This window comes from Phymastichus coffea, unplaced genomic scaffold (genome assembly GCF_024137745.1).
Source record: "Phymastichus coffea isolate CEN01 unplaced genomic scaffold, Cenicafe_Pcof_1.1 PCOF00067, whole genome shotgun sequence".
Classification (NCBI taxonomy): Eukaryota; Metazoa; Arthropoda; class Insecta; order Hymenoptera; family Eulophidae; genus Phymastichus; species Phymastichus coffea.
In genome coordinates, this window is record NW_026706878.1 from 433,972 (window position 1) to 454,238 (window position 20,267).

Sequence of the window (20,267 nt, forward strand, 5' to 3'; positions counted from 1 at the left end):
GAAAACTGCGAAGCGAAAATCGATCGGGAAATCAATTATCGATCAAATATATCCCTCCGAATTTTTTTGTGCGCCGATAGAGTTAGTGATGAGCCGTCAAAGAATGACGTCCGACTAGGGCCGTCCTGGGCCAAAACGGATTAAGGTGAGTTCAACTCGGTTGGAAAGAACACATCGGAACGAAAGTATCAAACGTAAAGGCGAATATACGTATACTCATATGTGTTTAACTGAGCGGCGGTTAGCTCTGCATTGTGAGAGTTTGTTTTTTAATAAACCCCGTTTGTACTAGCTAATTTACCCCGTTACACAATATAAAAATGAATTACAAATACTAGAAGGTTTTAAAAATGTCATCATTGAAGAAAGTGTGGACGAAGCTAAAACATTATTGAAAATATTTATTGAAAATTCGCAGGTTTTAAAAAATGAGTTTGAAAAGCTACATGACCGAACGATTCGCCCTTATTCAGATATTTCAATAACATTCTAATTATGATTGACATTGCCCATGACTATTGCAAGTTAGTTCGAACTGGTAACTGGAAAATGTATGTAGATTTGCTTATCAAACAGCAGCCACTATTTTAAGCTTTAGGTAGAATTCATTACACTCGTTATAGTCCAATACATTTGGAAGACTGTTTGAACCTTGAAAGAGAGATGCCTAAAGTTTACGAACAATTAATGAAGGGAGAATTCGCGATAAAGCAAAAACCTAGATCTTTTTCATCCATAGCAATAGATCAAGCACTCGAAAAAAGTATTTACAAGTCAGCTAAAAGCACCGCTGGAATTATAGGTATAACTAATAAAAAAAATGCAGTTGCTATGTGGAATCTAATTTTTCATAAAATGTTAGACATTAACGGTTTCTGTCGTGAAATAGTTGGCTTTGAAAATAATAGTGAAGAATTGACAGGTCATCATAAATTGAATGTTTCTAATACTGAATTTTTCGAGAGGGCTGTGAGTAAATTAATACAATATATTTTAGATATTTTAGTACATATTAATTCATTTCAAAACGGTTACTTATCGCTACAAGATATTGCAGAAGGACAATTAGTAGACGGGAAAGCAGCCGAACCGCTTTTTAATATATCATCCTGTTTTTAAAACTGGTTGCACTAAACTTAATGATTTCAGAAAGACAAGAATCGTATAACGGTTTATAAAATTCAGTGCGTTATAGAGATAAAATTATTATGAATTATTATAAGATTAGTCTCGGCGATACTATGCTCGATTTGCCATCGGATTTGTGCATTGACTAGTACTCGGTCGAGCCTGCTTGTCTGCATCAATGCTACCTCGTGGCCCGCGTAGAGTGTCGTTGGTAGATGTAAGAAAAATTGCGAATAATGAATACGAAGACAATTAGCACAGGAAAGAAACAAGAGTCAGGCGAGACATTATAACAATGCAGTTTAATAAAGCAGCACAGGGTAAGAGAGAGAAAGTAAGCAAACCAAGAGAGAGACAAAGTACGAGGAGGTACTTACATTTTCCTCGGCCATGACTTCTTCAAACGCTCGTGCGTCGAAATTCATTGATGCAATAACGACTCGTTATCGTCACATCAAATCCGCGTTGGTTGTAATCTTGGCACACCGCACACGCACACTCTATCCACCTAGAGGCTGTCGGAAGCCGGCGTCGATGGCAAGGCCAAAATCGCTATCCTTCTTAATTGAAAAGCCACACGAAATCGACTAGACCTCAAAAGCAGCGCGTCAATCGACACGAGTTCGCGGCTTCGATTTGAACATCTAATTGTCGCTCGCGGTGTCCCCTTTCTTACTTCAGTATTAGTCACACGCCTGCTGACCGGTCAAGATGCCCTCAGCGCGAGGGTGAGGAAAAAGTATGGAAACCCCGGAAAACCGCATGAGGTTAGTCATGAAAAAAAGGTCATACCTATGTAACTTTCAACGAGGAACCCAACGGTGACCTCTGATTTGACCTTGAATCTCATTTTTAAGGTTATTTCAAGGTCAACCTTATTTTTTTATATGGGAACCACTATTTTGTATACTGGAATCAAAAATAGCGATACATTTTACGGGTGGGAACGATTTAAAGATAGCGTGACCCCTAATCCTACTTAAAATCATGTACGAGGTATGTTCAAAAAGTAAGGTGACTTTGTATTTTTAAGAAAAAATATTTATTTATTTATCAATATTTATGTTGTCCCCTTCAAAGTAATCCCCATCAGATACAATACACTTATGCCAACGGTTTTTCCAATCCTCAAAGCACTTCTCATAAGCACTTTTCGGTATAGCCTTGAGCTCTTCCAGCGATGCAGTCTTTATCTCTTCAATCGTTGCAAATCTCCGTCCTTTCATAGGTCTCTTTAGTTTTGGGGCCAAGAAAAAGTCACATGGGGCCAAATCCGGTGAATATGGTGGCTGAGGCATGATTGTGGTGTTGTTTTTGGCCAAAAAATCTCTCACAAGCAAAGATGAGTGAGCAGGGGCATTATCGTGATGCAAAAGCCATGAATTGTTTTTCCACAATTCTGGGTGTTTTCTTCGGATTGCTTCTCGCAAACGGCGCATAACTTCAAGATAATACTGTTTATTGACCGTACGTCCATATGGTAAGAACTCCTGATGCACCTCGCCATGATAATCGAAGAAAACAGTGAGCAAAACTTTGACATTTGATCGAACTTGGCGTGCTTTTTTCGGTCTTGGCTCATCTGGGCTCTTCTATTGGGACGATTGGACTTTGGTTTCGATATCATAACCATATACCCATGATTCGTCACCCTTTTGAGTAAATCTGGGTCATCGTTGACATCATTCAACAGTTCTTGAGCGATGCTCATGCGACGGTTCTTTTGGTCAAAATTTAGCGATTTCGGAACAAACTTCGCTGACACACGTCTCATGCCCAAAACGTTAGAAAAAATTTCATAGCACGAGCCAAGCGATATACCAACATCCTCAGCAACTTCTCTGATAGTGATTCGACGATTTTCCAGAACAATTTTCTTCACTGCTTGAACGTTTTCATCAGTTGTTGACGTGCTTGGGCGTCCAGAGCGAGGCTCGTCATTGGCATCTTGGAAGAGTTTGTACCACTTGTAAACATTTTTTTTACTCAGAACAGTTTCACCGTATGCCACTGTCAACATTTCAAGTGTTTCGGAGCACTTTATTTTATTTTTTACACAAAATTTGATGCAAATCCTTTGATTCATATTTTTCGATAGCAAGAAATCGCCGAGCACGCAAAACACTTATAACCTTCACGCCTCTCACAACCAAACAAAAAATGCTATACACTTGAAACCTGGTACAGATGTTCGGGAAGAGTGTACCAACATATCAAAACAAAAAAATCGATAATCGAAAATACGTTGCCCGTGAAATTTGAAAAGTCACCTTACTTTTTGAACAGACCTCGTATTTTGAAAATCATCACATCTTAACGCCTGGATAGCTAAAACAATCTGAATTCACAAAAGTTACAGCGTTCAAATTTCCGTGATAAAAAAGGGACCTATTATTCTATCGCCTACCATTTATGCCCACTTGTTTAAATTTTGAGGATATTGAGTGTGACTTTCTCTCATCCCATAAGGATTTTGTCGTACGAATATCTAAGGTTATGGCGATTGACTTCGCCATTTAATTGACATATAGCTTCGTCTGAGAAAACAATATTTTTTTTAAAATACAAAAACAGATTTGATTTTTGCTAGAAAACGAATAAAAAGCAATTTGAAGTTCTGTCTTTCTCGTATTTTTTTAGAATTTTGAAAAAAGAAGACAACTCTTTTTACGTTTTCTCCTCTTTCATGGGCTATAAAGCTAATTGTTTATTAGAAATACAAAATTATTTTGAAGGCATTTGAAAGAAGTGAAAATATACAAATAAAATAGAAGTGCTTTTACAAATAATAATTAAAAAATCGTTATCATTTAGATTTTAAGATCTTATTTGTTTTTGACTTCTACTAATTGGAAGTTGAAACCATATTTTGTTATTTTCATAGTAAATAGGCTCTTTTTTTGTTTTTTTTTAATTTTTTGGTTCTTTCAAACTTTTAAAATGTTTCGTTTGTCCTAATTCTCTCTCTCTCTCTCTCTTTCTCTCTCTCTCTCTCTCTCTCTCTCTCTCTCTCTCTCTCTCTCTCTCTTACGAAGAACTTGTTAAAAAAAAACTATTTAAAAATTGGATACTATACATAAATCTTATCATATCATAAACATCGCAAGAGAGCGTCGTTACGATATTAAAAAATAGTTGAACTTTGATATCACACCAGTAAATATATTGTTTGATGAGAATGGACTTATTAAAAAAGTTGTTGATTGTGGGATTTGAGCTAATAACTTTATTCAGTGAAATTTTAATGAAATATAACTTTTTTTAATATGACTTAAAATAAGTAGAAAATGGCATAAAAACCTTAAAGCGTTCGAGGAAAAAGCCTTACAAAAGTTTAATATTAATTGCTTAGCTAACTAAACGCAAGAACAAGATATTCGAAGATATGCTGAGCGCACAGCTTTGGTGAACAAAGAACAACTTGCCTGTTTGCCCGCTGAACCAAGAGTGCTCCTTCCCTCCTGTTTTCTTCGCGTGGAGTCCTCTCGCCCCCTTTTTCCGGACGTCCGCTACAGTTTTTTTGGCAACTCTTGCCCCCTCTTTAGGCCCCGCGGCCGTGCGCATCCCTTTGTTCCGCCTACGCTGATATACTCTCGTTCGCTGTCTCTTTTTTAATTGCCTCAAAGGTTACTTCTACTCTCTCTCTCTCTCTCTCTCTCTCGGTAAGTAACGACACACTGGTCTTTGAGGCTCTCTTCCTTAATAATCATTTTCTCAATTTTGCCACTTCCTCGAGCGGCATATTTTTGCAGGCGAGTTCGTCCAGCTGGCCACTGCGCTTCCTGCTAAAAATTCTTGGCTCTCAGTCAATTTTTTGGCCAGTGGATGAATAAACCGCCTGCCTGGTTACAACATAACCTTCATCAATTCTCCAATTTTGACGAGTTTTGATCTATACACTTCTGCAAACAACACAAACAACAACATAGCCTCCACTCCAGGACCGCTACACTCTACACACTACACACTACACATCTCACCGAATGCAACACTTCCAACATTTTTGCTGCTAAGTACCAGTGTCAACTATTTTTACCGTTATCCACATATTTGAATCTTCTTGGAGAGACTCCTCATAGCCGGTGCTATTTCTTCGCCGCATCACTACTCTTCACTTAATTTGTTCTTGCGCTCAGTCATCGCGATGGCTATTTTAATTTTAAGCTTATTTTAATTTATATTTATTTTACAACATCTCGTTTTGTTTTATTTAGTTTAATACTGTTGTATTTTCATCTAGCGCTATCTACACGCTAGACAATTTTATTTTTAATCTTAATTTTAATTTTATTCTATCGACTGTGTCAATTCGCGTTTACTTTCTTACTTTTTCACGTAATTTGTAATGTAATTTTTCTGCGTTCGCGTCATCAATCATTTTCTCTCATTTCATTCTTGCGTCTAAGTTACTCATTTATTTTTGCGTTTTAATCATCTCTAGGTTAATTTGCGAATTCCCTTACCGTCTCTTGTAAATGGCATCATTTTTCTCCCGTGTCTCCCGCCAATTTTGATCCTTAACTAACTGAGTTGGTGCCACTGAGGCGCCAATTTTCAAATCTTTTACATCCAGACTTTTTACAACTACCGTTTATGACTGGTCAGTGACTCAAATTTTCGCGCGAAATTCAAACTGCTCAATTTGTCGTGTCGATCGGTCCTTTAAACTATCTCACTTGTGACAGTTTCTTGCGTAGTTTTGAGATCCGGAGAGGAGATATGGAAAACTTTTTGACACAATCTATGAATTTTTATTTTTTGTTTTAACTAGTTTTAAATTTTCAAACCTTTCACTTTTATCTAATGGTCTTATCTTCATGCGCCGAGTGTGGTGAGGCGCTGAGTGATCTGGGTGCTAATATCTTGCAGTGCGAGTCCTGTGACAGATCTTTCCATCGTCACTGTATCCCTTTAACCTCAAATCCTGATCTTGCGACCTTTACTTGTCGTGCCTGCTCTTTTCAGTCCGCGGTTTTAGCCAACTCTCGTCAGTCCGGTGGCGTTTTTGTGGAATCCCTTTCTTCCACCCAATTTGACTCTGCTTCTGCTGGTACTTTGCCTTTTATCGAAACCTCAGGCCGTAAGAGACAGGCATCTCCTTACGAGCTTTTCCCATCGAAGACGTCGAGAGTGGAATCCCAGAGTGACTCCTGTGGTGCTGACCGATCGGCCGTCCTTCCCACTGTTTCTCCCTCCAGTGAGGACCAAACTCACTTGCTAGATAGTATGGCATCTACCACGGGCGACAAACCACCAGCATGGTTTTCTGGCTTCGTGAATAATGAATTCACTGAATTTCGGAACGAGATCAGAGCCACCCAGACCTCCATTCTGACTAAAGTCAATCGTGTTGCCGACGAGGTGAAGAGCCTCAAGTCCGTGATGGGTCTCAAGGATCGTTCCGAGCTCCTTATTCTGGGCCTACCGCAGGGGTTCCAGGGTTCGCTAGAGGATGCCGCCGGGATGCTTTTTGAGGCGATTGGCTGCCCAAACGCTGGTGGTCGCATAGTGGCCACCAGAAGATGGACTGCCACTCGCTCTCGTCCAAATCCGACCGATACTACGTCCACTTTCGTCCACGGTGGTGCGTGATGTCATACTGGAGCGCTCGGGCAAGCTCGCTGGGAAGACGGCGAGGGACATTTTTAAGTGCGGTCACGGAAATCCCGTCTTCATCCGCCAGCTGTTACCGCAGCCGATCCACAATCTCTTTGTAAAGGCGCTCGTGCGCAGTCGTGAGCTGGGTTTCGCGCGCCCTTTCGTCTCGGGCATGGTCATCCATATGCGGGAGAACACACGTTCCATCCCGATCCCAATCACGTCGGAGAGTGACCTTGACACCTGCGCGCCTTTGCCTCCTGGTCAGCCTCCTGCCCAGGCCGCTCCGAGCTCTGGTACTATGTCAGTGGCTGCCACTCCGATCGGCACTCGCAGACATGCTCCACTCAACCTTAACTTCGCGCCCCAGGTTGTTAAATCGCGACCTACTGCCTCCATCCCAAAAAATCCAGCTCCGCAACTTAGCAAAACAGACGGTTGCTTCAGCCCGACAGTGTCTGTCTTTCCGGCCCAGCTATCTCAAGCCATCCCAACTTCATCTCCTCCAGTTTCTGGTCCATGATGCCAACTAATCCGGGACCATACCTCGCCCTCTGCTTCCTTCGTTGTCGGCCACATCAATATTAACAGACTAAATTCCCCCTGTCACTTTGCTCTTCTCGAAGCACAAGCCCTCTCTACACATTTTGATGTCATTGCCATTACTGAAACTTTCCTCTCACCTGATATCTCTGACTCCCACCTCTCTCTCTCCGATTTCAATTTTTTCAGGCTTGACCGAATTGGAAAGCAGGGTGGCGGTGTTGGACTGTACGTCAGATCTCACCTTAAATTCAGCTTCCTAGCTACTTCTGATCCAGTTTTTGATAACACGCCTGAATTCATCCTAGGGGAAATAATGTCCAACAACACCAAGCTTTTGATGGCGGTGGTATACAGACGTCCCTCTGCTTGCTCTCCCACACATTTTTTCAACTGCTTGGCCACTTACCTCCCTCTGTACGGAAATGTCATCATTACCGGTGACTTTAACGCGGACCTAAGTTCCAGCTCCCTGTCAGACGCACGAGCTTTGAGATCTCTCGTCGACCTGCACAACCTCCACTTCGTATCCACTGCTCCCACACATCACTGTCTTGATACAAATCCCCCTTCCCATACTACTCTTGACCTCTTCATAGTGAAAGACCCAAATGCTATCCAGGCATTTGGAAAGTCTGATACTCCTTTTATTGCTGTCCATGATTTCATCTCGCTCACCTATCGCTTCGCTTTTAACAAGCATATCACCAGAGTCATTAGGTCCCGCGGTTTGAATCGGGTGGACGAAGCGGCCTTAAATGGGACCCTCAGCGGCCTTCTCTCGTGTCTGGTCGACAAATCTTCAACACGACTGCAGCACTCTTTCGACCCGTCGATCGAAGCCGACGTGCATTCCGTTAACAACTTGGTGCACTCTTTCACTGAAGTCCTCATAAAATCTTTTAACGAGGTAGCCCCACTCAGGTGCATCAGATTGTCTTCTAGGCGTAAACCCTGGGTGACTCCGAGCATTCTTGCACTCATGAAAAAGCGTGACGCTGCCTATAAACTGGCATCCTCCTCCCGCTCGGGCAGTGACGTCGCTGGGTATCGAAGACTACGCAACGATGTCTCAAATGCCCTCGACTCTGCAAAAAATTCGTGCATTTCAGGCAGACTGTGTTCCGCAGCCACCAGCAAGGCCAGATGGAGAGAGTTACGAAACTTGGGAGTCACAAGGCGCGCTCTTCCATCCCCGTTTCAATTTTTTTCCCCAGCCGTGCTAACCACCCACTTTGCCAACATAGTCAACTCATCCCCTCCATTGACACGTGACTTTTTGGACGCCCTTTTAGCGAGTCCCCCAAACGCTCCTCACGTCCACTCCCCATTCAACTTTCGTGAGGTCACTTGCCGGGATGTCCTGGATGCACTAAACTCGTCCACATCCAGAACATTCGGTCCTGGTGGTTTGTCTGTCAAGATGCTTAAACTCGTCTCCTCTTCTTGTCTCTCATCTCTCACGCATCTTGTCAACAAATCATTACTGTGCGGCGTCTTCCCGACCTCCTGGAAACAGTCTCTCATCACCCCTCTTGCCAAAGTACCTTCGCCCGCTGTTTTATCGGACATCAGACCGATAGCAAGGTTATCTGAGGTATCAAAGGTGCTTGAGAGGCTCGTTCATGTACAACTCTCGTCTTACCTGGACCGCCACAAGCTGCGTGATCCACGGCAGGCGGGTTTCGTGCGGTTTCACAGCACCCAGACTGCCCTCCTGGGTGTCCTGGATGACGTCCGCAGGGCTATTGAGGAGCGTAAAATTACAATCCTCGTCCTTCTGGATTTCTCCAGGGCTTTCGACGTTATCCCCCATGGTCGTCTGATGGTCAAGCTCAGGGACCTATGCCTGTCTGACACTGTCTTGGGATGGTTCTTCAACTATCTGACCGACAGGTTTCAGGCCGTTATGGGGGAGGATGGCAGGGTATCGGATTGGCTCAGGGTTGCTACCGGAGTACCACAGGGTAGTATTCTGGGACCATTGCTATTTGCAATCTTTATCTCGGACCTGCCCTCTGTTCTCTCTTTCATGAACTACATGCTTTACGCCAACGACACGCAGGTCTATCTTCACTGTCATCCCGGCAGCCTTGCGGAGGCTTTGGGGAGGGTGCAGCTTGATGTGCAGGCTATAGCGGATTGGGCACTAGGAAACGGTATCTCCCTTAACCTCACCAAGACCAAGGTCATGATACTAGGCAGCGAACAGTACGTTAGGGCCATCAACTTGAACGACATCATGAAGATCACCATCAAAGAGGTTCCACTCGACTATGTTACTAGTGCTCGTAATCTGGGTGTGACACTTACTCCCACGTTAAACTGGTCAGAACATGTGAGAAGCGTGATGAGGAGGGTATACAGCTGTCTGGCTTCACTCCATTTCCACAGGAAATCTCTCTCGACTACCCTCAGAAAAGTTCTCGTCGAGCAACTCGTTTTCCCTCATTTCGATTACCTCTCAGTGGTTTGTATTCAGCTTGATGGAGAGCGCTCGTCTAAGCTTCAAGTTGCACAAAACGCCTGCGTACGCTTCGTAATAGGATGGATCCCTTTTATACCCTCTCTATCCTTAAACAGCCACATTACGCACCATAGACTAGCCCTGGGCTGGCTATCCCTTACTCCAAATAGGTATAGAGCCCTTGCCGTTCTGGCCTACTCTGTTGTGTCCAGAAAATCGCCGCACTACCTGGCTAGAAACCTGTCTGTCCTGCTCGACGGCGTCATTATCCGGCGCTCGGGTCGCCGCCCGCCGTCGGCGTTTGAATACAAGGCCCCTCGAACTGAGGCATGGAACCTTTCCTTTGCTATCCTTGCTCAGAGAATACTAAACTCACTGAGCGTGACCCTGTTCTCCATCGATCGGATCCCTGACTTCAAGGTTTGGACCCGTGATCTATTCTTAAACTACGAGGCTGGAGCATGGATTGAGAGGGCGACTCGCGAAAAGTTAATGCCAGTGCCGGCACTGTCCGATTACACTCGCATACCAAACAGAGTCAATCCAGTCGCGTTCTCCCAAAATTATCCATCGTCCCACACTTACCCCGATATCGACCTATGGTTCATGAAATAGCTAATTGAACGGTTATTTTCTGGCCAAACGCACGTCGATCCACCTTTATACCTCTCCTCTTTTCAGACCGCCCTTCTATAAAACAAGTGCCATTCGCGTCTTCACTACTCTTGCTACTTTTATTATTTTTTACTACTTTTAGTATTTTGTTGTTCTTATTATTTTTAATTATTCTTTATTACCTTTATTGTCTTTATTATTTTAATATTATTTGTCATCTTTTATTATTGTTAATTTTGTTGTTTTATCTGATAACTCATTTACATTGTTCTTTATATATTTTATTTTACTATATTTCACATATTTTATTCTATTTTTAGTTTTATATATATACTCTTAGTGCTTACTGTTAACGCCATTGGAAATTCGCTGCTCACCGTATATACTACTCATGCATTTTCACGAAATTCATCTTCTTCATATAGTTAAATGCGTTACTATTCATCCTTGCATCTCCTCTTTTGTCATGTTTAAATTTTGTTATTATTTTGTTATGTACATTTCCAAACTGCCAGACGGGGTTCCACCTCATTGGCGCAATAAACGAACTAATCTAATCTAATCTCTCTCGCTCGCTTTTCCGTTCGCTTGCCTGATGGACCCACGGTCGGCCTGACAGCCTTCCGTGCCGTGTGTTTTGGGTGACCCTCAATACCCGGGACAAATGTTCCCTCGCGAGGTCTGACAACACTCGGGGAGCTCTTATACTCGCCGATGCTGATAAAATTGGGCTTCAAGGCCACGCTACGCCGCATTCAAGGCGCTCGTGTACATTCATGTCACGCAACGTTAACGCGCGAGAGAGATCGAAGCTTCGTTATGTGACGTATAAAACAAAAAATATGCAAATTTGAGTCGAAAGACAGCCAACGACGGAGTATTCACAAACAAGCACGTTGATTTATTCTTTTTACCTTTTCGATTACCTTATATCTAGATTACATATTATTCTATACACGCATTTCATTCTTATTACTACATGGACATTTCATCTACAGTAGAACATGAATACAAATTTGTTCTATTACAACTTACACCTATTATAGAAACAAACATGCGCACACAATGATCATCAATCCCGCTGTTACAATGGCCTTAAAAACTATTTGAAGAAGACGTTCGAGAACAGTTCCACATTTACTATATTGACGCTTTTGCTTTTACGCGTATTCCGTCGCAGGCTTCGGATTAAGTCGTAGAGGCATATGCAACGCGTCTGCTGACCACGTGCCATTTGCTGGTTTTTTTTTTATTTTGGGTTTTCCCCAATGGCTTTATTGCCCGCGCTTGCCTTAAATTCTTTTTCAAAACTACGGCTAATCGAAATTTTGCTGCGTAATTTATGACGGGATATTTAGAGCTGGGAGCGCAAACTGGTAGAAATATTGTGTTTTCAACAAAAGTTCTAAATAAGAGTTAACTGTAAGTCTAGAACTATTGAATCATCTTGACTTGGATAAAGACTACGATATTGTAGAGAAAGCTATATCAATCGTCATCATCAATGTTATGCTCTATTGTCGAAAAGTTTCATGGAAAAGTGTAAAAAATTTCTCCGATTTTGCAGATGCGTTTTGTACGCTTATTCATTCAAGTATTTCTTTTTATAGTGTGAGTCGTATAGATTTTATTTTTGATGATTATTTTAAGAATTCACCTAAGGCATCGGAACGAATTCGTCGATGAAGAAAGGACTCAATTCCGTTGGCCGAAATCAAGTGTGATACATTGCTACCAAATCAAGATAATTATTTTTGAGCAGTAGAAAAAAATATAAATTGTGCCTCAAGTATTTATTGTAAGTCAGTTTATACGGAATTGTATTTTGCAGAGTTGCAGTAAAAAGTGACCCGGAGTTGAAATTGTTTTTATTACGCTGCAATCACTTTTCGACTTGAATTCATTTATACCTTGTCGCATCTTAAAATAAATCCTGCAATGCCCTCCTTACAAGGATTTGATATAAAGGAAACCGATATAAAAATTGTTTTACATGTTAACGACAGTAGTATTGAAAACGCTAAAAAAATTTTAGTTTTATTTCATGATACTAATATTTTAACATTACTTCTCAATTTTTGGAATACTTTTTCGTCCAACGGATTAGAGGTATTCATTATTAATGATTCATTACTAAAATATAACAACGAAATAATCAACATAATAATTATCCTATAACTTCTCAGTAGTTGTGGATATGAGTCGGTTCAGCTAATACCACTCGTGATTTACTGGTTCATAAATTGGCAAATTTGTTAAGACCTAAAAAATGCCAAACAATTATAACGGCTCATCATTTGACTGGTTCCGACTATACTAATATCTATATAACGACTATAGTACCATCGAAACGAAAGCACCGCTATTCGAGCAGAAGCAGAAAATTACCTTCATGATTTTGGACGAAGTGAGTCAATTATTCAATAGTAAAGATGATATATCACTATTTTATTCACTGTAAATATTACAAGTTCATCTATCTCTTCTTTATATTCACATCAAGAACTAGCTGAAACATATTTAGTAAATGTTTACCAGAAAAACACTAATTATACGAAATTTGATGACCTTCGTTACCAAAGTTTCCACTGGAGTACAATAAACTGTAATCTCGATAAATTGTCGCATACTTCAGCTTCTATCTCTTTGCACATCCATCGAGCATATTATATAACTTATCAATATTTATACTGTTTAAATGTAAATCCTGACCAATTAGATCCGCTCTTCTACGGTTATAGTATGATTGATAATTTATTAGTACTGAAAAAGGTTTATACGTTAATACCGCCTGTGGATGAATTTGTTCCAAATTGTCGCCGTACAACTTACACTCGTACGGCATCATGTTGTTTCGTGGCTCAAATTGAATGCTGCTCATTCTGTTTATGCCAAAAGAATAGTACGTGCAAAAATAAATTTCATATTCTTAAAGAATCGTAATAATAAAAAAATATACATATTAGATTTATTTTGCTATATGTAATGATCAAAATTTGAGATTCTGCTATTATTATCAATAATATATGTGTTGATATATAAAGCATAATTTATTAAGAATCATAAGCGATCTTAGTAAGAAATTATTGTTTACGAGAACAAAAAAACAAATCAAATTGTACGCTTGATGAGCGATCACGCGATTATATCATATCATATGGCGCGACTTGCAAAATGCAATATCAGAGCACGGCGGTCCTGAAGTAGGTTTAAATCGAAGGTCCTTGTACTCTCAAAATTCCAACGGGGTATCTTTTTAGGATGTTTCCTGAGCAGTTTAAGCTCAAAACGAAAATCGATGATTGGGCCGTTTTTGAAAAAACCATTTTTTAAATTTTCAATGCAAAAATAATTCATTTTTTATCAGTATCTATTCAAATACACAATTCATGCTACTTTAAATTATATTATTAGTGTAGGTCACTAGAATTTCGGATTTATAATTAATAAGGCTATAATAAATAATTTTATAAAAAAAATTTATTTCTCAACAATAGGAAAAATTAATATTCACAAAAAAATCATACATGATATGAATTGTATTCACATACAGCTCTCAACAATTGTTTTTCATAATTCGGGTTGCTATTTGAAACCTTGTACTTGTCCCAGGTCTTAGAAAAGTCAAAGTGCACAGACTCCATGGCCTGTTCACTGTAATAACCCAAACCCTTTTGCATTTCTACACAAAAATCGCGCACATGAAAAAAAACTGCATGAATTTTTGGTGTCACTGGGATACCTACATCTAAATAACTCTGTTAAAAATCAGAAATACATTTTTCAAATTCAGGTTGTAAATGCACGCCAAAACAGGCTTCTACAACATTATTGAATATTTGAAACGCCTTAACGAATTTGAGACACCCTATACTGCAAAGCGATCTTAGAACATCTACTTTACTTAGTAAGATTTTACATGAATTGCCTTTGAAACCTGAGTTTCCTTGCGTTATTTCACGTTCCACATGACATGACTTGGCCCATTTCTCAGCATCATTTTCAAATTGCTTAAGCATATGATCATACAAAGTATTCACTACCCCTAACATTAAATGCAATTCTGGAGGTGGTATCACTTCTAAAACCAGTTTATCTTCTTTAGTTTGTATAATAGGAACATTCGTGCAGTTCTTATACTCTTTTGTTTTTTTTTCTTACCCCCTGATTTTATCCAATTTGCATAATTTTCAAAAATATTCCCTATAGTTCTATGAATTCCAATTTCATCCAATTTATTTTTTTCTGCATAGCACCATGTACATGGAAACTTACTTGCATGCGTCATTATTCCAACAATAATATTAGCAAGTTTAAGATCTGTTGCTATCGTTTCCTCAAAATTATTAATCTTCAACTCAGACCACAACTGATAAATATTAGCATAGTCTTCTTGCGTGTAAGGCGCCAATGCAAGTATAAATATTTTTTTTACACTTGAGTCCTTAAATTTTTTAGCGGCGATGCTATCTTTGTAAGATTGACGAGTATTTTTTTTCTCGGACGTCTGTGCCGCTTATTGGGATTTCGACTGAACGAACTTTCAAAAATCCGCGTCCTCCATCAATACCAAATTTTAAAAGTACATCGTCAACTTCGCGTGATTCTTTGACATGTTCAATCAATTTTTTTACATTATTACAATATACCACAGATTCAAACTTTTCAGAAACTTCATCACCTTTATTCTTAACAAATTCGAACTTTTTTGCATCAAAATAGTCATCTACGGAGTGATTATTCAATAGCAGCTTATTTTTCAAATTAGGTTCGATGATTTTACGATCTTTCAAAGCAATCCGAATACAAGAGGCGATACCACATACAGTTTTGTAACTGATATTGTAATTAGTTTGAATTTTATGAAAATCATCAGCACTCAATATACACTGTTTTTTTTGTTTCTCGAACTTTGCTATATTGTTATTTTTTCCTAAAGCCACTTGAAGTTTTTTCCCTCGTCTTTGAAATAATAACACCACACGTTCTTTTGATTTATCACTCGATTTACTTTTATCTCTTTCAATATTTTTCAAAATTAGCACAGTAAGTTGTTCCTTTTCCTGTGAATTACACGACTCTTTGATGGAATTACTCAAATTAGGTATACGATTAGATTTCTTACAGACATGACTTTTGCCTTTTGCAATTACTCCGAAACACTTTGAACATTTCTTCTGAGTACATGTATTCTTTTTTACATCAGATGATTTTGGAATGATTTGAAAACCCTTTCGAATAGGAGCATTCCATCTCCACTCATTCCCATTCATTCTACCTACTGTGCAATATTCACATCGACATATTTTATTTTCACGAGATCTAGTACTGTCCCTGATGTCGAACTTTGGAAAAACAATTTGCTCAATTTGTTGCTTTGAGTCAAAGCGGTAAAGATTTCTCTTGCAACTAGCACAAATCACATGCGGGAGGCATTCATTTGTAGAATCGTAATTATCGAACAAATTTTCTATTTTTTTTTTGTATCACAGTCGTAATATTCACCATCACATTTTTCTTGTCAAAGCATAATAAACAGACCATATCACGATTTTCTTGGTGTGAGCGCAAATGCAATTTACTTTTATGCAACATCGTAGCGCGTAAGAATATCACTAAACGAATGTTATTTCGTAGATTGACTTCTTACGACTGTCAAATAATATTGTCCTCGCAAATTTTCAGATCGAGTCAATACTGAAAATTCCAAAAAAACCGTACGCGTGAACTATCGAGTTTTCGCGCTCTGTTTACAAACAACCCATGTATAATGCGTCGAAGTCAAATCTGTATTCAGAAGTTGAATTAAATTTGGAAGCAAATAATATTAATCCCTTTGTCAAGTAAAATATATCAAAACGTAATGACTCATTATTTATAAGAATAAATTAAATTTCATATATTAATTATAATTGAAATATTTTTTTTGCATAAACACATTTTTTATCTATGAACGCACATTAATGAAAAGAGACGATAATTCAACATAGGAAGGCATACATTTGTATTTCAATAGATAAATTTCACATATTCATAAAAAAATGAATTATTTTTGCATTGAAAACTTAAAAAATGGTTTTTTCAAAAACGGCCCAATCATCGATTTTCGTTTTGAGCTCAAATTGCTCAGGAAACATCCTAAAAAGATACCCCGTTGGAATTTTGAGAGTGCAAGGACCTTCGATTTAAACCTACTTCAGGACCGCCGTGAGAGGGTTCCGGGTGAATAACTAGCAATTGCACTAAACGAAAATATAGAGAAACTCTTTCAGAGTAAAAATATTTTTCAATTTTTGAAAAATATTGAACAAGTCAAAAGTTATTAACGTTCAAAGTTTGTGAAAAACGTTAAATTTTCGACTTTAAAAATTCATAACTTTTTAAATATGCATTTTACGAAAAAATTGCAAGGGACTTTTTCTGCTTAAAATGATCCATATTTACTAAGAAAAATAAAAAAACCGACCCACTTTTGGTAATTTCAACCGGTACCATTGGATTCAGCAGCTCAAAAGAATACCTACATACGCTTTTTTATAAAGGGATATTATAACAATTTTTATAATCAGCTAATTACAGCAATTATTATAATAGCTATAACATTTTATATAATTATGACAAAATTCGCCACTAAATAAGTATGTTACTCATTTAAAATATTGTATTATAATTTAATTATTATTTAATTTGTATTATAATTTTAATAAATTTTATAAAGACATTTTTCTCAGTGTATTAACTTAAAAGAAAAGTCTAAGAATCTCTGCTGTCTTTCCAAACTACAATATATTTATTTTAAAAAGATAGAACCTATATACTCATGATTATTTATGTCCATTGTCATATGTAAGATTAATTTTTCATTACAAAATATTATATAATATTACCAATATAAAATGTAAAAGCTAAAGAAATTTTATAGGTTATATAAAAAAATGAAAGTTTAATCATATTATATTACATGTAAAATACAATATCGATTAACATTATAAAATATAGTACAATTTTTAGCTGTCTAAGCTTATGTGAAAGTATTAGTATATAGATTTATAAAAATATTGCATCCGTGCCTTTAGCTTTTAGCAGATTTTAGTTATAATATTTATGTGAGCTTGACGTAATAATACAGAAAAATTCACGCTACTTGAGTTTCGTTATATTAAACGTTAAATGAATGAAATATATTAACGGAAATTACTTATTCCTTTGTATACAGAATCGCTGTCAGTATTGTCGGAAACAGAACGTTACCGATCGCATTTTCCACCACCTGCAGGAATGGGTATGCAGCCAAGGCCTTACTTTGATCATGAAGATTTCCTAGAGCAGGAAAATCGCCACAAGTTCGACCAGTTGGCTCGACTTCATGAGCTTTATCAAAGCAAGCTGGCTTTAGCTAACGTCACGAATTCCTTAACTTATCAAAGGGAAAAGTCCTTTTCTACGAATGTTCGAGAGCCAACATGTAAGTAATTATACGTGCAACACTAATTAAGTATAGTAAAGGCACGTATTTCAATTTATATCGAACAATATAGCAGCGAGTAAGCTGCTGACATACCATTCGACGATCATTCATAAGTCTCGATAGCTTAGCAATATTCAAATTGTTTATAGCATCGATGTCTGGGGCTTTCCGGCCAGGTTCGCGATGTCAGTCACTGTCGCTATCCGACGTGTTTTCCAACGACACAGCGAGCAATCATGGCAGTATTTACAGCGAACCTGCTTACGCAGCCAACAAAAATGAGCAGGACAAAATTTGCGACAATTGTAGGCAGAGCATGGCCAAGCTGGTGACTGACTCTTATTTGCACGCCAACAGTATTGCCCATATCACCAGTCCAGGGCACTACTGTAGCCGTCTTGTCGACTGCAACATTTCAAATCTACGGCATCCGGACGGCGCTTCCAATCCCAATCTTAAAGAGGAAGTCGAGAGAATACCCGGCAATGGTGCCTCAGGCTCGGATCCCGAGGAGGAGTACATCGAAGCTAAAAATTTGTTTGCCTTCAGCGCAACTAACACCGGCACAACTTTGTTTCAAAGACTACAAGATAAAATACTCCCTACCAAGCCTCAAAGCGACGAGTTATTACGCTTTCCGAGTAATACCGCTATTTCGTTAACTATAATCGTTAATTTATCGCATTCATCACTAAATATAAGCAGTAGTCACTATTAATCCCGCAGTAAAAATCATCGATTAAAATTTTTTTCAGGTTTTACCGTTCCCTCACCACTGCCGGTAACCAATCTGCCTTCATCCAATTCATCTTCCATACCATCATCCGGAATAATGCACCGAAAATTACTCAGCTTGGATTCATCTCTCGGACTCAATAAGGATGACTATGACTCAGGTGCCGACTCAACTTCGCGCGCTGCCAAACTTTCTCCTGCTACACTTTCAAGGCACCGAGCTGAAAGCTCCGGATACGACAGCGTCGTTAGAGACAGTGAAACCAGTAGCCTTTCCAGCGATTCATCTAGGCATACTAGTGCTCTACAAGAACATAACAGTTAGTCGATTTTTTGTCATACATACCTTTGCTTTTAGGCAATTACTTTTCATCGATCGACATTGCAATATTTCTAGTAATTGCTATGCCATTTCTTTTTTTTCGCAGAAACTATTCATATTTGGCCGACTGTAAAAGTATTTTATTTATAGATATTAGTGAGTGAACTATTTAAAAAATAACTTATTTTGCAATTGTTGTAGATGGTGCGCTGGGTGTTCTAACTTCGACGCTTTGCGGATGCTTCAGTGGCGGGACTACAGGACGGGTGCGCGCTTCAGCGTCAAGCACAGCTAGCAACCGTGTTCAAACTCGTTTTCAACGTCGAGAACGAGGCGATACTACGACGACACGCACAACTTCACACACAGCTGTATGGCATAGTATTCGAGACACCCAACCATCATCTGCTTCAGCATCTTCGTAAATCATCTACACCATAATGAGAGCCCTACAATCTGGGTACAAATACCATCCGTTTACCATCATTCATGACTATTGACACGTTCGAAAATGTATTGCGCTGTCGCATATCATATTTTGAAACTTGATATAATAATTTATTGCTTGCGGGCTACAGTTTAGTTGCCAGAAGGTAGCTCAGTTATATAGGAGTCTGATTCAAAAAAGTATCACAAAAATAGTGCCAACATGTTGCTAAGGGGTTTTGAACATTCAGGAATACGAATCTGCAATTTTTTTCTAAACCGGTGGCAAGTCTGAAAAAAAGAAAAATGTTTCCGTTCTTCGCGTTTTATTCGAAAAGTTATAAAAGGTTATATTTACAGAGGGGAAAAAGTATACCATCATATAGAACGTAAACTTTTACATCGAATATGATGCACTGAGTATATATCTTGAGTTCTTGTAAATATCACTTACAATAACAAGAAATAAATATTATAAAAATTTTAAGAGGTGACACCATTACGATTCAGTGCGCGCAGTTCAGTCTCATTTCATATCTCGCAATTTGTTTGTCTATTGGATAATACAATACCATATAACAGCTAAGTAAGACAGTGGACTTTTTCTACCAGAGTCCATGTGCATTTACGAGCCAGTGTAGTGCTTAAGTTAGTATATTTCAATGAAAAATATTTATAACTAGGCTGGTGATAACGAAAGCCAAAGAAAGCTTTTTGAAGATGACAGAGTTTTTAAAGCAGGACATATAATGCTTTGTAATTATAAATTTAATTTGCAATGATAAAATTCTTGTTAAAAAATGTTCTACATGCAATATAAGCCCCACGAAATCAGTGGAAAAATATCCAAAGATGGTGTGATTAATGATTTGAAATGTTCTTGTTAGGTAGGCTTGAGTATATAGTGTAATATATTATAGCGAGAATATTTAAAAATTATACGTAAGTTATATTAACACGTTACT

At 38.6% G+C, this 20,267-nt stretch overlaps 1 protein-coding gene across 1 annotated transcript in view; it reads left to right on the top strand.

Moving 5' to 3' along the window:
- The window catches only part of LOC131667522 (kinesin-like protein CG14535), a 260,611-nt gene extending 241,032 nt beyond the window's left edge, over positions 1–19,579 (top strand). Inside the window, exons 7-10 of the mRNA XM_058940989.1 lie at positions 17,568–17,816; positions 17,969–18,460; positions 18,575–18,874; positions 19,078–19,579. Of these exons, the coding sequence (XP_058796972.1) occupies positions 17,568–17,816; positions 17,969–18,460; positions 18,575–18,874; positions 19,078–19,301 (1,265 nt within the window). The 3' untranslated portion in view covers positions 19,302–19,579. The remainder of the gene's footprint in view (positions 1–17,567; positions 17,817–17,968; positions 18,461–18,574; positions 18,875–19,077) is intronic.
- The last annotated feature ends 688 nt before the right edge of the window (positions 19,580–20,267 follow it).